At 29.3% G+C, this 22,844-nt stretch overlaps 2 protein-coding genes across 2 annotated transcripts; one reads left to right on the top strand and one right to left on the bottom strand.

Annotated features, from left to right (window-relative positions):
* Positions 1–1,296: 1,296 nt before the first annotated feature.
* On the top strand, positions 1,297–5,858 carry LOC114413198 (translation initiation factor IF-2-like). Its single transcript, XM_028377455.1, has 2 exons — positions 1,297–1,772; positions 4,417–5,858. Exons 1-2 carry the CDS (start codon positions 1,524–1,526, stop codon positions 5,464–5,466), a joined length of 1,299 nt encoding a protein of 432 aa, XP_028233256.1. The 5' UTR covers positions 1,297–1,523; the 3' UTR covers positions 5,467–5,858.
* A 2,879-nt stretch (positions 5,859–8,737) lies between these two features.
* Positions 8,738–13,738, bottom strand: LOC114413197 (WAT1-related protein At5g64700-like). The gene is made up of 7 exons (XM_028377454.1): positions 13,321–13,738; positions 13,138–13,200; positions 12,813–12,929; positions 10,524–10,773; positions 10,120–10,278; positions 9,797–9,948; positions 8,738–9,217 (listed from the first exon to the last, which is right to left on the bottom strand). Exons 1-7 carry the CDS (start codon positions 13,494–13,496, stop codon positions 9,106–9,108), a joined length of 1,029 nt encoding a protein of 342 aa, XP_028233255.1. The 5' UTR covers positions 13,497–13,738; the 3' UTR covers positions 8,738–9,105.
* Between the last annotated feature and the right edge of the window lie 9,106 nt (positions 13,739–22,844).

Here is a 22,844-nt window from a genome sequence, read left to right as displayed (position 1 = left end):
AAGGCAGAGTAACTAATTTAAAAGTTATATTTTCAATAATTAATCAATTAATGTAAAGTAATAGCTATAAATTATTATGTTAACAATGCATTAAACTAAACTCTTAATATTATTACTGACTTTTATATTTTTCTATGTACAAGGCGCCAATGAAGATCAAACCTAAGTCCCCATATATCTACCCCAATCCCTCACCATATAAACTAACCCTAGTGGTTTTATTATTAATTCTTAAGTTAAGATAAAATTTAAATGTGTTTTTAATATTAAAAAAAGATAAAGTATATTTTTGGTTTCTACACTTTTAGTAAAACTTGGTTATAATTTCTGTAATTTCAAATTAATCAATTTGGTCCCTATAATTTACAAAATAAGTAAATTTGGTCCATATTTGATCTCTCGATCATCAGTATGCATGCCGGGACTAAAGACAATATCTTTTTAAAATTATGTTGTATAGAGACTAAATTAATTGATTGAAAAGTATAAAGACTAAAATCAAGTTTGATTGAAAGTAGGATTAAAAATATATTTTTATCCTTTAATTTTTTAAGTTTTATTATTTTTAATAACCATCTTTAAAAAATAGCACGTTTTCATTCCTTCATCATTAATTAGAACCAGTTTTTTATATCTTTTAAATATTAAAAATAAAAAATTTAAACATATTAATTAAAAATTAATTAGAAACTAAAAAATATATCTGAATCTAAAAATAAATAAAGGTGAAAGAAAAATTATTTTAGTACACTCTTTTGTCTCACTTTTATTTGTTGGAATCTCTTAGTATTTAATAATTATTGTAAAATTTAACTAAACTACTGATGAGCTATTTTACTATACTCGTAAAGAAAATAAAAGCTAAAATATTAAGAATTTAATATTATGAGTTTTAAATTAGTAATATTTAACCTGAATATTATCATTCATAGTTTTTTAGTAACAATATTATCGGTCATAGCTTTATCCGTATTGAATATTGCTATCAACACAAAGGTTGATACAATCATATAATGTTTTGTTATATTCACATGTAAATAATGATTTATTTAATAAGATAATATGCGTTTGATTTTAATTATGTGTGAAATTTTTTTGGTCTAACGAGAATCACATATAATATGTAGGATAATTTTTTATCCAATGAGTTGAGAGATACTCATAAAAAAAATCATTCATAATAGTTTTTTTTTTCAAGCTATGGGAAAGAAAAGAAGAATGTAAAGATTTGGTGGAAATAAAATATGAGAATATATAATTGAGGGTTTGGTTAATGTGATTGGTTTCTTTGGGGCAGCAGAACAGATAAGGGGAACTACTACATACAAACTGTCGTTTTAAATTGCTTCACCTTTTTGAGCCAAGGCCCAGACAGACACCGCATGCTCTTCTCTCTCACTACCATTGATTTCCCCGCACGTTCCTCTCCTAATTCCCCTCCTTTTTCGCTACTCTTTTTCTTTTGGGGTGAAAACTGAAAACTAGAAAGAAGCGTACGGAGAGAACCAAAGAAAACGAATCCAATGGGAGGATGTGCAACTAAGCCGAAGGTCTCCCAGGACGATCCCGATGGAAAGCCCAAGGCACCCCAACCAGAACCAGAACCTGAACCTGAACACCAACAACCCAACAACAAAGACACCCTGCAAACCAAAGTACCCCAAGTGGAACAAGGTGCTGCTCACAAAGACCACAACAACCTTAATGTCAACGAAATTGTTGACGACGACCAAGCAAACAAACCACGCTCTCTCAGCTCCTTGTTCAAGCAGGTACGCTCTCAAATTCCACAATCTCAACCCTTTTTCAACCTTTTTGTTTTATTATTCTTTGAAGAAATGTGTTTTTAGTTTCTATAATAATTTGGTCCACCGTAGTTAAGGTCTCTACCGTTAAGCTGGTTTCCTTACAATCCTCCTAACTTTAATAAACATGATGAATTTTTCACATTTTTTTTAAGTTTGATAACCAAATTCTTCAACATGACAAAGGGAATATTAATCATGTTTAACCAAAAATATAGGACTAAAACACATTCTTTTTCTCTTTACTTTTTATGTTTTCGTGTTGGAATTGGAAGTAATATTTTCTGCTGCCATAGAAAGGTAACTTTTTTATTTAGTTGTGACATTTTTCTAAGTATATCCCATCATCTTCATCTTATGCATAAAAGAAAGTCGTAGTCAAATTTCCCCAAAATGATTCTATGAGTCCTTCCATGGAGATATTTCCAATACTCCCTGTTCTAAACTTTTTTCTTTCTCTCGCCTTTTTTTTAATAAATTGATAAAATGGAGAATAGCGCTACAATTATTGGATTTTGTTATTTGCTACTTTTCTTTTCTGGCTTGCTGGACGTATGAACAGATTTTCTTGTGTCATTCCGTTCCATCCCAAAAAGAAAAGGAAATCCTTACATCTTTAACTTATTATTGACTACTTTGTCGTACTGATTCTTGGTCCACTTCACGACTTTACCCAACAAAATCACCGTTGTCCCGGTTTAATGGCCAAAATTTTAGGGGTAACTGGTAGGTACCCCCAATCATGCGCATGTAAAAAAGGATACAACAATACGTCCCTGGAGTCCCCTAATCGTCTGGATCCAATTGATCACGTTGACCGCTATCATCCTTCTCATGCTTTCATTATAATTAATTAGTGTCTCTATTCAGCAGAAACATCAATCATTTCAAACAAAAGCTTATTCATAGAGTTTTGTAGTACACATTGATTATGAGGAGTATATGATTTTTATTTTTTTTTATATTTAAATGTTTATGTAAGAAATAATAAAACAGAGAATAGAAAAAATACTATTAATTTTATATAAATTGTTGAAACAGTGGATAAATTAGTAAAGTGATGTAAGAATGAAAATAAATAATAAGATATGAATCATTTTTAAAAACCAAACTACCTTATTTTAAAATTTTATAATGAGATTACTATAGTTTCTTTTTTAACAAGAACAAAAATATTCCCTAAAAAATTCAAGAAAAAAAACATTAAACAACATGATTAATAGATAACTTTCTTAAGTATATGGTCATGAATTTGATCTATCAAGAATACCTATTTTTTTTTTATAAAAAAAAGAACAAAAATATTAAAGCGTCAAAAGTTTGACCATGACGGAATGGACCTAGAAATATTATCATGTCCATATGCATGGTAGGTGGTGTGGGTCTCCAGTCCCGTACATATAATGCCTGGAGTAAAGTGAGTTTTCTATGCTATGGGTAATAATTAGACCATGGTTTTCCCTAACCGGATTTTTAGCATGTTTTGCCTCCGAAATTAGAGGCCTTGAAAGTTGAATCTGACTAGTTAAATTTGTTCTCCGCCACGAATTCCGGGGATTTGTTAATTCATCTTTAGTATGAACAGTAGTAGTCTAAAAAGAGCGTGAGAATCTCCCCAAACAGAGTATGTGAAATTTATGAGTAGTAGGTTTCTTTATGTTCAGTTGATAGAATCTCAACCAAAGAGAGTAGTACGTATATAAGGCAGTAAGATGGCAAAAGTCTGTGCACCAAAACTTTTTACCCCACCCCCACCACACACACAAAGAAACCACAATAAATGTGGCACTCATTGTCAAAATTGGAAAAAAAAAAAAAAAAACTGTAAACACGACACTTTTTTTTATCTCTTTAATTTAGATTGAGTGTTTGTTTTTATATTGGTTGAAACTTGAAAGTTACCACTTCCGGTCTTTTCCGTTAACTTGGTTTAGGCATTGATATGATGAATGAAATATCAAATTATTCATGACTTGCTCGTGTTATTGTTAGTAAATTTAATTATAATACATTCAAATTTTGAATACATACTGATTCAGAATATAAAGGTAAATTTGGAAGCGCGTATTCATTTACCCATCAACTCTTCCGCATTATTATTTCAGTTACCTAACACAACCTCCTGAATTCAAGCATAATTGTCTACCCATTATTTAAAGAGCATTCCTGAAGTTTCTGAACCAGAAAAAAAAAAAAAATCATTACTAAAACTGCATAGTAAAACAGTAATAACCATTGTAAAAGAAAGACAGAAGAACATCAGAACTTTTGAATTTATTTCAATGAGTTTCACATTTAAGGTCAGACACAAATTTTATTTCATAACCTTTTTATCAAGCTAGTGCTTAACTTATTCATATACACCCAAAATCTATTTTGATTTGTAAAAGAAAAAAAGGGGAAGTAAACAGAATGTGATTACTGCTTGGCGCGGAAGCAAAGAATCTGCATCAGCTCCTACGATTGTATCAACCAAACTAGAGACTATTTAGTGGCAACAACTCTTCTTGCTCGAAGCTTATCCAATAAAGCCTTTCTTAGCACTTTCTGATCTTTTCTGGTTTATCACTTGGTGTGTGTGTGTGTGTGTGTGTGTGTGTGTGTGTTGCAGAATGAAGATAAAAGGGGTTCCACAGAAAATGAGAAAAACAAAGTTGAGGAGTCTGTGAAAGAAGAAGTGTTAGAGGTCAAGAAACCTGCGGAAGATACTAAAAGCAATGAGCCAACAGTTAAACAAGAATCTCTAAAGCCAGAGGAGAAGCTGTCCGAGGAGAGTAAAAACAATGAATCATCAAAACAAGAATACGAGACTTTGAAGGCAGAAACTCATGTCAATGAACCATCTAAGGAAACAGTGAAACGAGAGTCAGAAGCTGAGAAACCTTCAGAGGAAACTCATATCAGTGAACCAGTTAAGGAAACAGAGAAACTAGAGTCAGAGACTGAGAAACCTTCAGTGGAAACTCATATCAGTGAAGCAGCTAAGGAAACTGTGAAACTAGAATCAAAAGCTGAGAAACCTTCAGAGGAAACTCATATCAATGAACCAGACAAGAAAACAGTGATAGTTGAGTCAGAAGCTAAGAAACCTTCTGAGGAAACTCATATCAATGAACCAGTTAAGGAAACAGTGATAGTAGAAGCTGAGAAACCTTCTGAGGAAACTCATATCAATGAACCAGCTAAGGAAATAATGATAGTAGAGTCAGAAGCTGAGAACCCTTCAAAGGAAACTCTTGTCAATGAACCAGCTAAGGAAACAGTGAAACTAGAGTCAGATGCTGAGAAGCCTTCAGAGGAAAACAATCAAAGCAGCGAGTCACTGAAAGAAGAATTTGTAGAGGCCATGGAGGCACCTTCAGAGGAAACACAAAGCATTGAACCCATCAAACTCAAAGAAGAGCCTATTGAACCATCAGAAGAAGGTAAGCCAAGTGGGGAATCAGAGAAGAATGCTTCAGAAACTAAGACTCTCATTGTAGAGAGCATAAACTCTGAGGTGGCTCCTGTGCCTGAGGAGAGAGTAATTGAAGAAATTCCAACTGCTGCCAAGTCTTTTGAGAAGGTAACAAAGGAAGCTGCATCAAGCACAGAAGAGAAAAGCCATAATGGGGTGGAGAATGCACCTAAGGCTGTTGATGCTGGCGCTGAGATTCTCTAAAACCTGAAATCTGAATGAGAGCCATGAACAATTTGAAACATTGTAGAGTTTCAGATTGTTCTTTGGTTCATCCCAACCGAATCATTGTGTGAGATTTCCCAACTGCATTTTCCTCGTGTTATTTTTTTTCATATATAGTTTGAAGAACCAATTTTTTGTTCTTGTCAAGTCACTTTTTTTCTATCCTATCATTGCTTATCTGTATTGGTAGGTCAAATTCACCAATGTAAATTGTAATTTTGTTGGGATCCCTGATCTGCGAGGGGGAATTCCAAGGACCTCAATCTTTTTTTCTTTTTTTAATATTACCGTCAAGTAATTTGTGCAAAACAAGTAGTGTACGAATGTTTCATGAATCAAACTGAGCAAACCAGTTATTTTTGGTTTTCAAATACAAGGAATTCCTATCTCTATCTTTACATGGAATTTGTTTTACAGAATTGATTATATTTCCTAGACTAATATTCTTTGGGAATATTATTACTGAGAAATAATATGTTTAGTAAATATTTATTATTATTTGAAATATTTTACTTTTTTAATTTAAAACAAAAACATTAATGAAGTAGAATAAGAAAAAAATCGAAATTTTATTCTCATGGAAATAAAAGATTCACACCCTTTTACATAATAATAAGAAGATGTAGAAACATATAATATAGTAATATAGATTCATGACCTAAAATTATTGATTCTGATCCTTGTAAATTTTAAAAGTTTTGGGAATATTATCTATTACCATGTTGATAGCATATTGGGAAGTATAAAACTTCTTTCAAAGGTCCTTCAATTTTGGAGACAAATTCCTTTATAAGATAATAGTATTAAGCCTCCTCTTGCTGGCCAGAAGCTCTTGCATGAATTTGGTATACACGAGTATTTGTTCAAGTGTCTTAAAAAATGGGTATTTATCTGCAACTTCTTAAAGATCTATAAAAATTCCCCATAATGCCTACCATTTTGCTACTTCTTCATTCTGAAGAATGATAACTTAATGACATATAAGGGTAGTTTCTCATTCTTTAGAGCAACAAATAACTTCTTAACTTCCAATTCCATTGCATGCCTCTTTTTCTTAGGTAGTGGTTCAATTATCTTTCCACTCCTAGTTGTTATAAGATTAACGTACTCATTACTCCTAAAATTAGGATTCATGTCATGTCATTGGACAAGGAAAAACCTAATTTATGTCTCTAAAAAAATCACTTGTCTACCTCTCCCTCTCTCTTGCCTTTCGGCCATCATTGTATGTGTCTCCAAGTCTTCCGGCCTTGAGTGCACCATTTCTGAGACAGGTGTTAACCTTTCGCGTAAAACCCAAAATCACATTGGCACCATGGAAATAGTGCTGTCAGCTAAGGCTAAGTGGGATTAGCTTATCATTTACTCCCTTCTATTGATGTTCTCACTTTTCAATAGATATTTAAATATATATTGAAATTTTATGTTATAATAAATAATGTTATCTTAACTTTTTTAATAATGTCTTCATTAAAATTAAGAAAAAAATAAAGATATTTTAATAAAATTATTTCTTAATAAATGTTAATTCTCTTCAAATACTTACTTTTTATTTTATATGAAAAATGTTAAACATCAATAATTTTGAAATCGAGGGAGTATCACATTTTAATCAATGTAAATTAAATAAAAAATTTAGGTTGTTGTTTATATTATAAAATATAAAAATATGATGCAGTACACAATAATAAAAATGAAATAGAATGCGTGAATTGTGAACAACTAGCAAAATATTTTTAACACACTTTCTATCATTAATTATTTTTAAAAAAAATCACAAAATTGTATGGATTTCATTTCTTATTTAATAATTCTCTTTTATAATTTTTATCCAATATAAAAAAGTATCTTACTGTCACTCATATTTTAGTAACAAGTGTTAGAAATTAAAAACAAAACTCAATGTACACAAAATATTAACTTTAAACTAGACATTAACAACATGTGCAGTATTTAACTTATCATTTATGATTTTATTAATTATAAAAAAAAATGTCCAAAGAACGGGCTCAAGACACACGCACGCACACCCACATTCACTGTAGATTTAATTTCTTTTACTCCCCATCAATACATTTGTAGTGTTTGAAATTTTAAAGTCCATTTATCTTAAAAAATATTTTTTGTTTTTACTTTTAATTGCAAAGTTTTCATCTTGTTTTCAATTTATATTTTCTGCTTTCAAAAGTTTGTACAGAAAACAGTGAAAATAAAAGAAATATTATTTTCACTATTTTATGCACAAAGTTCTAAAAACAGAAAATAAAAAAATAAAGGTGACAGATTTGTAAATAAAAGTATAAAAAAAAGATAAACAAGCTTATAATTTTTACAAGTTCGTGTTAAATTCTTGTTTGGTTCCTATAATATCAAGTTGTTTTTGTTTCCATCCCCTTAATTTTGGTTGTTTTTTTGTTTTGTCTTATAATTTTTGGTGTTTTTTTGTCTATATATTTTTTCCGTTAAAATTGACGACCCAATTTAACAAAAAGGACCAAAATCAAACAAAAAAGTTTTACAAAGAGTTATTTAACCCTTAACTATTTTTTTGTGTGTAGAAAAGTTACAATAAAATAAAAAGTTATGATATTATACATATAATCCAAATTTTTCATTAAGCCAACTCATGTATTCATCAACACTATTATTATTACACTTATCATTATTACAGTTAGGTCTCAGCATTATCATTAATGCTCACTACTCATGTATATACTAAACATTATATAGTATAATCTTGTGATTCAATTTGTTATATTATCCTATTTATAAGACTTAAACTTTAAATAATGTTTATTTCTTATTACAAGACTCAATTTATAATATTTTTTTAATTATTTTTAGACTAAAATACTTTTATTAAAATAAGCGAAAGAATGTATTGATAAACAATTAAAAGAAAAGAGTATCAATAACAAAGATATTTTTAAAAAAAGTTATAAATTTAAGATAAATTTATTACTATCAACTTAATTAATTATTTTTTTAATCTTAATAAATTATGTAATTGAATCTTATATAAAAAATGGAGGAAATATTAATTTTCAATGTGCATCAAATATACTCTTAATTTCTTGTTTAGGTTAAATGTTTATAATTTTTTTTATTATCATATTATTAATACGATCTATTAATAAGTAATGTTGATGAGAAAATCTGATTAACCAAATTTGAGTAATTCTCTTATGTCAATCACATTTACAAGAGTGTTCAACTTCTTTAACGTAAATACCAAAACATCATCAATTTCCGCTGCCAATCCTTATCATTATCAAATTTTATACTGATTTTCAACTGCGGGATTTGTAAAACACATATATTTGAATAACCAACCCAATACAAAAGAGAGAAAATTTAAAAGTCTAGCTAGTTCCTACGATATGAAGCCATTACATACCTAATATTATCGGAAAGACATAATTGGCATTGACCCGTGTTTCTGTCAAGAAGAGGTTGTCGTCGGAGATTCTGCCTTTAATTAGATTTTGGAACATCTCCACAGGCTTAATACATTATTAACATGTTTTCGGCACTATTTCAAACTACATACTGTTATTCATCTATTATTAACATATATATCACGTGTCATGACAATTGTGATTTGTGAATCACTCCACTCTAACCCGATGATGCCTCCTCCAAGTCTAACGAGGCTTTTGGCATTTGCTCTCTGCTCTTTCCCCACAGCACGCAGTACAGTCCAATGACCAAAGTGATGCCGCCTAAAAGGCTGGTCATACAACAAAAGCAGCCACATAGTTAATTAGTATATAGGTACTTAGCAATGTGCAATTAAAGAAGAAACAAAATTTAAGTTTCTTTATATAATTAGTTAAAGGAGAATACTACCTACTATAAATACAGGTGCTCTTAAGTGAACAGCTGTACAAATTACTTTAGAAGCCAGTAGTTACCGTCGGAGAGCTTCTACCTATGATGACTTTAACTTCTTACTCCTTTTTCTGAATCACACATGTATAAACTATATGCTGTGTGGTGTTGTCTCACCAAATCTTAGGTATAACAAAGTCAAAAATTGATAGAGTTGTATAAAGTGAAAACAAAGTGTGATTGGAAAGCGTAAAAAGTTATGCAAAATGAATTTTTGCAATTATTAAAAATAGCTTGGAGGAAGTAGTCCTTACACCCCAATACTCTTCAGTCCTGTTTTATTCATATCTTTCTCTTCGTTAATGGAGTATATGCACTAAAAGGAGTGTCAAACTATCTTTTTACTAAATGTGATGGGTGACATGGGAAAGGAAAATAAAAAGGGAGTAAGCATTGGGATCAGGGTTATAATAATAACCTTCCCAAAGTTATGATCTCGCCCAAGAGAATTGCGGAGGAGAAGATGGTCATGATCAAAGCCAGTGGTGTTGCCATGGCTAGAAACACCGGTCCTTTCTTCTCTATAACCCATGTTTGTAAGTAATATGTTACGCCGGTCACCATAATTCCCTAGCACAATATATAAATTAGTTCCCATCAGTCTTACAAACTAAGCAGGCCTAACTATTAAGCAATTAAATTAATATAGAGATTTTTGCTTTCATAAAAAAATATTTGTTACTCAGAAAAAAAAAAAAGATGATCATCAATTTAATTATGAAGAATTAGTTAGAGGATTACACAATACGCTACGGCGAGGAGTCTGACGTTCCACCCCAACTTCCATTGGTCAATATCTCTTTCTACGGCCAAGGCAATGCTCAAAGACTGAATCGAGCTTAAGAAACACTGAAGAGTCGTGAGGAGCAGCTTTGAAGGATACTCTTTTATGACATAAGTCTGGTCAATCAATTAACAAGAAGAATGTTAATTAATGATATGAATCTTATTAATTAGGAAATATAAGGTGTGTCACATGATTATGGGAGAAAGAATGAAAAGATTGCAAATTTGATTATTTTACTAATAAAAACTAACAATATTAAAAATTAGTATTTGTTGATAAAAAAAATGAATCATATTAATTAGGATATGAAGAATCATGAATTGGTAACAATTAAGGTTCACGAAGAAATTAAATTTACCTGTAGCACAAGCCACATTCCCCAAAAGGTGTTGGAGAGGAGCAAGAGGAAGCAACCCTTTATCCATGACCCAGATGCAACACGACCCAGATGTTGTTGGTTTTTATGGTACCCTAAAAGGTGATAATGGCTTAAAAGTTCCAAATGAGGACCTTTAAAGAAAGCAAGGATTGCTGATCCAGTGAAGCATGCCACTACACCAACCAACTTAGCAACCCCGCGGGCACTCTTTACTTTCAAATCTTCTATCCTGAAACAAACCAAATTCTTATGTGAGGTATAATAACGGATTTAGTGAATGTTGAAACACCTAATAAAATTAATGTCTCGGTTTAAATTGATCCATTTTTAACCACTTTTGTCATATTTTGAAACACGTTAAGAATATAAGAATCATGTTTAGGACGTGAAAATTATAATTGTTAACTTCTAAAATTTATATCTAAAAGGTGAAACCAAACAAGCTATTTAGTAGTATCATATATTTTCGGCATTGCATGGACATAGATATGTAAATTAACGCACGTGTCTACGTACAACATGGACTTTTTCATCTTTTAAGAAATTGTCGTTTCCCTTGAAAACAAACAAGGCACAACCATGCATGATAGCATACTGTGGCTGCAAAAGCTGAGCACAAACATGGACCTTGTTAGCTGCTACTAACTGGTCCAATCTGAAAGTTACTCACTACATGCACAATACATTCCCAAAGCTGAACAATGAAAATGAGTGTATTCACTTTCAGAGTTAGAAACGCCAAGACCTAGTCAGAGCAACCCACAATTGTACTAAACTAATAAATGTTGTCACAAAATTAGCATGAAATTGAATTTTAGCCTCATGACTCCAAAGTCCAAACTTCATATTCTGAAACAAAAAAGGGCCTACCCATTCAATGAAAAATGAAGTACAATTTCAAGGGTCGTTTGTCCTTGAAAGTTTCGTCACCCGACATGAAGGTACCATCAAAAAGCCTGATTTATATCCGTGTCTAACTCCTAAAATTGAATCAGATTGTAATTAAATTTAAATTGAATTAGTTTTTTATAATTAATTAAAAAAATATATTATTTTATAAAATCTATTCAATTAATTGAATTATTTCTATAAAATCAGTTTGTTTATCAAATTGATTTTTATTTAAATAATTTTTATTTGAAAAAATTAATTCAAAAATTAGTTTAAAACTGGTTCAATCTTAGAACGAATTTAAAATTAATTAAAAATCACTTTAATTTTAAACTAATTTTTTAAAACTAGTTTTGTTTTAAATCAGATTGTAAATCAATTTGATTATTTGAATATAAAATTGAACTGATTAAAACAATTTAAAATGAATTCGGTTCAATTTTTTTTATCGAAATAGTTTTTACACACCCCTACCGACATGTATATTTCCTTTATTATTTATCTGAATTCAAGTCTTTGCTTTGTAGTACTGAGAAGAGAAGTGACCACGTAATTAATAATACATTTTGCTAGGAAAAATCTCCTCATGGGCGACTTTCTTTTTTAGTAGACAAAGAAGATATTTTAATTTAATTAGAGGGAGTACAAGTGTTCTTCCTGGCATTTTTTTAACTTATCCTTCTCACCCAGAGTATTTTAATCGCTAGCCACACCTATATCTCACGTCTGTTTTTAATCACATGTAAACTTTAAGAGAGACAATTGAGTGCAAACACAATTAAAGATATTTTGGTAGACATCAAATTCTATTCAACATTTAAAGGAGAGAAGAGAAAGAAAAAAAGGTATAATAGGTTATATATGTTAGGCATTGATATTTGATATAAAAAAGATATGTATATATTAGTTCTCTTCCGATTATCTCTTCCATTTAGGCAAGGTTTACAATTTTGCTCCATTTTAGTTTTTGGTAACAAGATACTTTGCTAGACATGCAATTGTTTTTGTTTATATCACCTGTCTAGTACTACTACATCCGTTAAATCTGATGCTTTACTATCCAAACGAGAAAGTAAAAATAAGAGGACACTTAAACTAAAGTTATGATTTATGAACCGCTTTTAGGTGCCTCAATTGTGTTGTTCATAAAGAATCCATGAATCTTAGTCACCAGCAAAATCTCCACTAGTGATCGAACAATATTTGATTTTAGTATTTGACAATAAAAGAAACGAACACTTTTTTTCTTTTTATAAATTGCGGTTTTCAGATGGACTTAATTAAAGTCCAATTTAAGGTTGAGTTAGGGTGGGAAAACTAACTATAATTGAATTTAATAAAATACAAGCAATTAATTATATATGAGCAATATTCTACCTGAGTATGAGCGCCAAGAAGAAGGTGATGACTGGAAGGCAATTTGTGGTAGCAGCAGCTAAAGTAGCAGAAGTGTAAATAAGACCAATACCATATATGTCCAAGCTCGCAGTAATCCTGAATTAAATTTTTAATAGCAACCACCGACAGTTTTAATGAATTTTCAAAAAGAATCAAACAATAGTATCATGTGAATCACATTTTGATTGAATATATAACGTCAAGTTTAAACCTAGCTAGCTTTATATTTATAGCAGTACTCTCCAACTTTGGTATATTAGGATCTAATCATAATAGCAACAATTGAATATATATGTGGACATACCCCAGGAAAGAAAGGAAGAAGATCTTGCAGAAGGTCACGAAGGACAAAGGGGGTGCAGTTTTCCTGCTTTCAACAATCAAAAATCAAATCATTAGCTAGCTAGACATATATATACATACATGATACATGTATGTAATATATATGTTCATGTGTTGATGTTAGTTGTGTTGTACATGTGCATACCATTCAAAGAAGAAAGCGAAAGGAATAAGGAATAAGGTGGCTGCGGTTTGTCTATAGAAGACAAAGATGAAATTGTTCATGCCATGGTCAAATGCAGCTTTTGAGAGAAGAAACATGCCAGCATAGATGGCTTCTATGAGGATCGCAACTAGATAAGGCTTCTTGTTTCCTTTCATGGTGTTTTTGGGTTTGATTTATGACCTAATTTAGGCTCCGAAATCGAATGAAGATGGTTCACAGTAGTCGATGACACACAATTAAGTTCCACCTTTGATGGGCAATGGAGATATTGGTGAAAGTAGTGAAAAGATCGAGCACACTGCCATTGGCTCTTGTCTTTGTATTATGGGGACTTGTGTGGTGAAGATGATAAGCTGCTTTACATGTTCGGGGACCACTCTCTCTCTACTACTACTACTACTGCGTCTTAGACGGCGTCAAGCTTTCATGCATTTAATTTCGTAGTGCACTGTGTACTCCTAGGCATTGCATCGACAAAGTTAATGTCACATTTTTTGTTTTTCACTCACGTACGTTCCCTTTTTGTTTCCAAAATTATTTTTATACACCTCAAATAGTAATACTACTATTCAAAATTTGGAGAGACAAAAGAAAAACAGAAAAAAATATATATATAAGTATTATTGGAAAGAAAAAAAACTCACATCAATTAGTAATAACTTCAAAATAATGTAACTGGTATTCTTGATCTATATGATTAGTCATAAGACAATAACATAAGGAACTGAATTTAAATCCGGCCATATATATAAAATACAACAACAACAAATATTAAAATTTATTTTAATTATATTAACATGTCATTTATCATATTATCCCTATAGTAAGCGTATAATAGTGTGCTGATTACTGTGTTTGTCCAAAATTTCTAGTATGTTTAGTATTCATGTACTTCAAAATTATCTCCACTTTCTAACTCATTCTTTTTTTTTTTTCCTTTCACGTCATTCATAACACCATCTCACTCTTTAATTTCTCTTTCCTTTATATCTATGAAGGTGTATGTTGGAGTATACAAACATCAATTTTCCTAGTTCGCTTTTGCTTAATATCCTATTAAGGAGAGGGGGAGTTGGACTCACATTTTCCTATTCACATTCCTTTCTAGTAATTACAATTGTTATTATTATTATTATTTAAAAATTGACTTGTTAATATTTAATTAAATATATTTTCGAATGAATATATTAACGTTTTAATTTATCTATTTTCTTTAATTATTTAACAACTTTTAATTTCATAAATTAGCTTCATTCGATAAATTCCCTTCGTAAAATAATTTTAGTTAATTAAGTGTATTTTATTGTAAAAATTAGTGTCGCGTTAACTGTTTGTTATATAGTCACGTGTGCCGTTTCTGTTTTTGCTTAAATAAAATTAATGAGTATATGATATTATATATTAAACTAGCTAGTGAGTAATCAAATTAACATTAATTAGAATTAGATGGTAGTCGAGCTCACGGATCGATTTTAACTTTTAAAGAGGCATGACAAGATTATTAGCTTTAATCATTGACACATACACTTCTCATAATCTGTTAGTATTACTTCCGGTAATGTCAGTATTCTTAATTAATTAGAGCATCAGATAAAAAAATTAAAAAAAAAATATTTATCTTCAAAATCATAAAAGTGTCTAAATAAATCATAAATAATATAATTTTATACATCTCAATAAAAATAAAAATAAAGTATTTTAAATTTCTTAACCATTAATTCTTTATTTACTTCTGCGATGAACCCCGTGTATTCCTTAGAGTTAGATGCAGTTCTTGTCTCATTGGACGACACGAACGGAAAATAAAAAATATAGTCGTTTTCTCTGAAATTTCTTTACTCGATTGGCGAGAATTAACTAAACATGGATTCATACTTTTCTAAATTTATTTTTTTATCTTTTTAACTAAAAATTAATATTGATTTTAAAAATATCATGCAGAAATCATAAAAAATAACTGTCTGCATCAATTAAGAGCATTTATAATTCATAACTATTTAAATAAGTTTTTTTTTATCTTAAAGTTGTGAGCTTTTATAAAAAAAAAAAACATCACATCAAATACTTTAACGATAATTTTCATTAACTAACATCTGATTATTTTTAAGTAATTGTATTGCAGATGTTTTTAAAATCAGATCGATGATTGGATGATTGAATTAGTACTCATTTAAGGTTTAATGATTTAACTGCAGTTAAATTAATTTTATGTTTTTTTAATATCATATAGTATTTTAAATGATAGAATAATATAGAATTATAAAAAAATTACAACCTAAAATATTATAAATTAATATAAATGACTAAATTATACATGTTTTATAAGATAAAAATTAATAATAGTTGAAAAAATAATTCATAAATATTATATGAAATATTTAAGTGCATATTTGATTTATCTTAAGAATATTTTATATTAAATAAAAAAATTTAGAAAACTAAAAAAATGGAAAAATTGAAGAAAAAAAAATTCAATTTTATACTGATTCTCTATAACGGCTCAACATCAATCTTGGACTAATTTGACCAAACCAATTAAGATACTGGTTCCCGATTCAACTGATTCAAGCGTTTTCACTCCTATATGTTTTTTAAAATACTAGACTTCTAACCATGTTTTGTCCCACATAAATAACGCCGTCTAACCATAGCAACATAAGTAGCGGATTTGACATGAAAAAGCGTATATACTGCTAGAATCTATCCAAACAGACACTAATGATATGTTTAATAGATTAAGGGTCCAATTCATTTAACTCAAAATAACTGAATAATTTGAAAATTAGATGATAAGCACTGAAGAATTAGTTAAAACAGGCCAAAATCATTATTAAATTAATATGAAAAATTTGTTTGAACGTATTATTTTAACTTCTTGCAATTTTTAATATTCAATAAATATTTTAAAAAAAATATTGTGTATTAACTGAAAAATATGAAATATATCAAAACGACGGGCCTTTAATTTCTTATATATGAAATTGGACATTACTGATCAGTGAGATTATCACGAATCATGTTGAGTTTGTGATTTCTTATTAATTTCTGTGAATGAAATTAAGTGCAGTTTATCTTGTTACTTTTACTTTTACTCATAATGAGTTCAATCATTGAACTAGATGCAACTTTAACTTTAGAACAAATAGGCTTTCATTTTTTAAACATATACGTCGCGTACCTAATTGTTAATAGTGATCAGTCACAACTTTTAAAATTTTCTTATACGGGTAAGAATTGATTTATTTTAATGTTAGCTGCGTCTGTTTCGAGTCATGCAAATTTATTTCTTGGAAATATATCATTTATGTGTTTGATATAAGTAATAAAAAATATTTTCAGAATCTATTTCTAGGAATATAGATTACGCACATGATTTTTTCTCTATTTGTTTCCATATAAAACGATGGGGATCCAATATTCTCATGAAAATAGAAGTTATTTTTTAAAATAATCTCCCAAATTCACTTTATTTTATTTTTAATTAAAATAGATTTTAAAATATTTCAAGAAATGTTAAGTGGTTTATTTTGTGCTGAATGGAATGTTAAGTAATTAAGTAGTTACCAAACACGTGGATAAAAATAAAATTTTCAGTCATTTTATTCACAGAATATCATTCTCAAAAATATAATTTAGTTCGTTAAACAAAAACACCCTTAGTGTTTATACTTAAATTTTTGTCATCTTCCTTTCTTAATCAAGTTATTAGCTTTAGTGGAATGAAAAATAAATAAATAAAGAATTTTTGTCACTAGTCTTATTGGAATTAAATTCAAGTAGTCGAATCCTCTATAATATACGAATAAGGTCTTCGGTTTAATACCGGATTACTGTTTTTAGAATAAGATAGGTTTCATTTTTAATTTATTTTTTAAAATTTAAATTTTTTGAATTAATTAGGCTTAAGATTTTTACAATTTTAAATTCATTTTTTTCTCTTTTTGTATATGATTTTTATATTTTAGTTGAATTAATCACCCACATTTTTATATTAACTTTTTAAAATATATTATTAATTTACATTAATTAAAAATTATGTAATATCACATTCATAAATATCAAAATTAACATAGTATATTTTTAAAATATATAATATATAAATAATTTGATTAATTTTTATTATTATTCGATTTTAATAAATTTTGACACAAATAATTAAAGTAATATATAATTATAAACTGTAATTAAACAGTTGAATCAATAAAATTTATAATTTATATAAAATTATTAATAGTGTAATATTCTCGTAGAAATAGGATCAGTTGACACCTTTTGACTTATTTTTACCATATACCACTTCACAAGGATAGGATGATGTTTGGTGTCAAATATATCTTAATTTGTACTTATACAACTTAATAATTTTTTGTATAATATGAAATTAATTAATCAAACCACCTTAATCATTTGATATTATCTTTCTATGATGTGTATAAAATTTGTATATATTTTAATATATTATCTTGAACATTTGTATATATTTTACTCCCTAAAAAAACATTTATATATTTTAAATAGCTAGCATAATGTCTGTCAAAATAAAATAATACAATGAATGAATGATATATACATTTGAAGGTTCTACTGTTTACAACTCCGCATCGGTCAAAAGTGATAATTAACTAAATTCGTATATTTTTCATAATCTTGTTTTAAAAATTAGTCGTTACCTACTTTATTTCTTTTCCTACACAATTTAAATCACATTCCCTACCTAACAGACAAACAATTCGTCCATCTTAAAGTACTAATTAAAAGTTTGTCTTGGCTCCAAGTATGACTATATATTGACCTAGGTCTTGCACTAACATACAATGTTTGTCTTGTTAAGCACTTAACTCCTAATTAGGGTAAGTAAACCACTTGTTCCAACCTGTTAATCTGCTTCTAGAAGCATGACATAAGAAAAGATAAAGTTATTGCAGTAACTAAAAGCATTTCTCGATCTGATAACATGACGTTAAATTTGTATCCCCGTATTTTAGATAAATGTTTTAATATGTACTTGTTGAAAAGAAAATAAGAAAAATTAATTAATTATTTTTTTTATAAATTAAAATCAGCTCATAGTCATACATAAATTAAAACAACTTTTGAAAAAAGTTAATTGAAAAAGATTCTATAAACTAACTTATGCATATTTTACTTTTAATTTATTAGAAAAACTTATTTTATTTTATTTTATTTTCCTTCAAGTGTTTATTGAAAAATTTATGAGAGAATCTTAATTCATTCTAATTCAAAATTAATTAAGTTTAATTCAGTTAATTAAATAAATTATTATAAAGCAGTTGATATTTATTTATAATTCTTATGGATATAAAAAAACTAATCTAAAGACTAGTTAATTAATAGCCCCACAAAGGCACTGGCCCTTAATTCCTGCGGTATGATTTATTTTTTTTTTTTTCTGTATTCCTCCTCGTGTAGCATTTGCTAACAAGAGAAGAAAGGAAAGAAAAAAAAGACGGAGGCAAGCTACTTTCTTGCAAATTCAGCAACGAGTCTAAATTACGGGGCTTGAGACTTTTTCACACGTTTGTGAAGTAGCTTTTGGACGTAGATGAAAAGCAAAGAGATGGTGATACGTCATAAGTGCCTAGTTGCTTTCCATGCAGATATAGATGAGATTGATTCATAAATTAATATTTCACAAACATATGATGAAAATTTAAACGGAGAAAAAGCTGCAACGCGCTTCATAGAGGACCATTTCTTGTGGAAGGAGGATATTCCCAAAATGGCTAAATCCATATTTTGGCCATACTTTGGATTTTGGAACCATAAATGCTTTCGGCTACATTTATCTTTTATCAATCATACCTACCATATGGCATTTAAAAATAAGGTTACATGCATCTAATGCCATATACTTCTAAATCCTCTCAACCAAATCAATAATTAACTAAGCACTGAAGCAGATATATTTTGTGCGTGAATTTTGTAGTTTTATATACTCAAATTTGATCTATTCAATATTCACCACCCATAATTAGAATCCATATTCATGTATGGAGTGAAATTAATTAGTTCCTATAAAGGTTATCGGTAAGAAATTAAAAAAATATTTTCGATTGCAATTTCTTTTTCTCCGCATATCTGCCCATTTTGTAGGAATATTCACAAAGTATTCACGTGAAGGTAATATATATATATATATATATATATATATATATATATATATATATAGAAACAACAGAAAATGAAGTTATAGTTATAATTATGTTTAAGAACTAACTTTAGGTACTTTTGGTGTTATATATTTTCAAATCAAAATTGGAATTTTACTTTCTTTTTTTTTGCCTTAAGCTAGGTAGAAATCACATATATCCTTCAAACAATTGGATAAAAAATTAATAGAGGTCATAACCCATGATACGTGATTGTAGCTGATCTAAGAGAATTTTTCACAAAAAATTAAATATAATTATTCTGTTGAATAAATTATTTTAAACATGTAAATGTAGTTTAATCTTATACCATTGCATCAATCCTATGAGTTAAATTAAAATTTTACTTTAGTTGTACATGCAACAAAAAAAATAAATTAAAAAGGATTAACAAGATAAATCTCTAATTTTAATTAGAAAACACAATAAAAAAAAATGGCAAAGAGATCGAGTACCCTTAAATTCTAATCAGTTTTATGATGAAGATGATGTTAATCTTTTAGTAGAACAAATAGATGGAGTTCCCCGCATAGATGGGGTTCCCTCTCCCTCAAAAAATAAAACAAAGAACCTTGTTTCATTCCCCGTTATGTCTCTTTGATGGGAATTGATTAGAGGTTATAACAAGAAAAGAAAAACTTAGGATTCCTGATATGTCCCGTTACTCATATCACGCCCGCTTTAAGCAAATTATGATACATATGAAAAACCTTTTTTTTTATTTTTGATAATTATGGAAAAACCTTTTCCAGTGTGAAACAAACTTAAAAACTGCGCGGTTAAAGCTAATTAGTCAAGAGTCATCAAGACCCGTTGTTAATTATAAGCAATTTATTCGAGTTGTTAATTAAAAAGGAATAAAGCGACAGATAAGTAGCACATTGAGCACATGACCAATGATGGTAGTAGTTACTTAGGAACATAGTTTTTTTTTTTGACTGGTACTTAGGAACATAGTTGAGAATCCCTTTTCTACGAAAGATATTCATAGTCCATAGTCCATATGAACTATTATACCACATGCACCCTTTCTTCTCTTCTACGCAAGTGGCTTCTCTAAACTGTGTGTAGCCTGTTTGTTTTTCTTGGTCCTACTATATATCGATCTCAACACATTAAAAAAAATGGAAGCAAAGCCACATGCAACAAAGAGGAGTTCAATTATTAAGTAGGCTTGTCACCTGTTAGCATCAAAATATAAAAATTTCAGCATGATAGCAACTAGCTACAATGAACATGCATGATTTAAAAAGGAATTATTTCAATTCAATTAACCAATTGTTTAAGGCAAAGTTTGCGCACTTCCCACACTATTCATCCCTTTTCAAATTAATTAATGATCAATATGCTTGATATAGTAGGTTTCTAGGTTGGATTGCTCCATGCATTGTCCTTTATCCTTGCTCCCTAATTATAGGTTATGGTATATGTTTTTCCTCCATTCCCTTGCAACGTTAATCATGTGGGTGCGAATACTAGCGTGACGCACCCTACGTGATGGTCCTAAATCTAAAAGCAGTACTCTTCATAGTCCATAGGCATAAGAGGATCTTTAATGCATTGAATCACTGATATAGGATATGAAAATTAACCCATTCCAAAGTAGGATAGTGAAACATTCCCAATTGATTAAACAAGACAAATTGATTTTGTCAATGGTTGAAGGCAACTCTCAATAATGCAAGGGCAAAAAGCAAGTATCCAGTTGTATTATATTTGATTATTTGCATAGCTAGTCACATCTTGTCATAATATTCTGTTTGATAAATTATATTTTTGATCCTTCATTTTTTTTACAAAAAATTGGTTTGATCTCTTAAAAGTTTAAAAATCTTTACTTTGATCTCTTAAAGTGTCATTTTGTGTGACTAAGTTAGTCACTTTATTAGTTTACCACATAACGGTTGGAGTCTTTGGGTCATACGCCTTTGAAACCTGTATCCAATTGAAGAAAAAAAGAAATCATTTGTTATTGAAATGATTCTAATTGCTTTTGAAGTAAGATTGTATCATAATGTTAAAATTTTGTGTATGTATGTAGTAAGATTTTCATGAAATATCGATTTCATTTTATATAGGAATCCAAGATTCAAGCCACAATAAGAAAGCTCATGCTAAGAAAATTTAATGGATTGTATCAAAGAGGAAGACAATAATGAACTTCTTCAAGGTAATTGACAATGGTGGTTCCTATAGGACCACGAGGCATGTGGTAAGGTGTTGTTTCTGTTATCTTTCCACCTTCATATGTAAGGAAGCCTATGCTAACGAAATTGAATAACTTGGCCAGTTGAAGAGTGGTTAATTAAGGTGTTGTTTCCAAGTTATCTTTTCTACCTTCATTTATCTTCTGTCTAGCTTTTAGTATTCATTTACACTCAACAATTGACTGAATCCTTTCACCCGCAGTCATCTCTTTCTCGTTTTCTCCCGAGAAGATAGGGTTAACTCAAGTTTGTGTCTCCTGCCACAAATATAGACAAATCTTCGTTTGTATCTTTCTTTTTCTTATTGTTTTCACGACCAAATGCTATCTCGTTTCTATTTTCGGGTTTCACTCTTCTTTTTTTCTAATTAACTTGCTTGTTTTTATGTGTATATGCATGCAGGAAGAGCAATTTCCAGTTTTAAAGAAGTTGTCCAGTCAAGTACAAAATCACATAATGAATTCTTCTATGTTCCAAAATGTTAGTATTTAACGTGAAGTAATCGTAATACTTATATATGTATGCAGAAGGACATGAGAATCATGGGGGCAAAACCTCAAGGATCTAGGCTCCTAAGTGTGAGAAAAGATGCCGTACTTGTGGGCACTATCATGCAAATTAAGTGGTTGTGCCTCAAATTCAAAGCAATAGAAAGCATTGTCATGTAAAAATCAATATATACTATCCTTTATATATATATATATATATATATATATATATATATATATATATATATATATATATATATATATATATATATTGATGTTGGATTTATTTATCATGTTAATTATGATTTACATAATTGTTTGTTTTGCTATTGCAATAAATAAGAGTTAAGGGCACAATTTATCACAAGTTGGTGTGTACTTAACAAGATCAATGTTTTCTCGTGAACAATTATATATTGCAGTATAAGAGAGTCAAAAATATGTTTGAATGTTAATTTGTGATGAAGATAACCAAAGGTTATCCAATACCAAAAATATTATATATAAAAAAGTATTTGACAAAATATAATGTATTTAATTTATTATATGTAATTATGTAACTTCGATAAAAAAAAAGTTGTCATGTAAAAAATAATATATATATATATATATATATATATATATATATATATATATAT

Source organism: Glycine soja, chromosome 5 (genome assembly GCF_004193775.1).
Source record: "Glycine soja cultivar W05 chromosome 5, ASM419377v2, whole genome shotgun sequence".
Classification (NCBI taxonomy): Eukaryota; Viridiplantae; Streptophyta; class Magnoliopsida; order Fabales; family Fabaceae; genus Glycine; species Glycine soja.
The sequence above is the reverse complement of the archived record's forward strand: the minus strand, read 5'-3'. Positions and strand labels throughout refer to the sequence as shown.

What these genes read in the sequence shown, in the direction of transcription:
- LOC114413198 (XM_028377455.1), top strand. Translation starts at nt 1,524, where the DNA reads ATGGGAGGATGTGCAACTAAGCCGAAGGTCTCCCAGGACGATCCCGAT. An exon ending in TCAGCTCCTTGTTCAAGCAG is followed by an intron (nt 1,773 to 4,416) that starts GTACGCTCTCAA and finishes TGTGTGTTGCAG; the next exon opens with AATGAAGATAAAAGGGGTTC.
- LOC114413197 (XM_028377454.1), bottom strand. Translation starts at nt 13,496, where the DNA reads ATGAAAGGAAACAAGAAGCCTTATCTAGTTGCGATCCTCATAGAAGCC. An exon ending in GAATGTGGCTTGTGCTACAG is followed by an intron (nt 10,279 to 10,523) that starts GTAAATTTAATT and finishes TTGATTGACCAG; the next exon opens with ACTTATGTCATAAAAGAGTA. An exon ending in GAGATCATAACTTTGGGAAG is followed by an intron (nt 9,218 to 9,796) that starts GTTATTATTATA and finishes TTGTATGACCAG; the next exon opens with CCTTTTAGGCGGCATCACTT.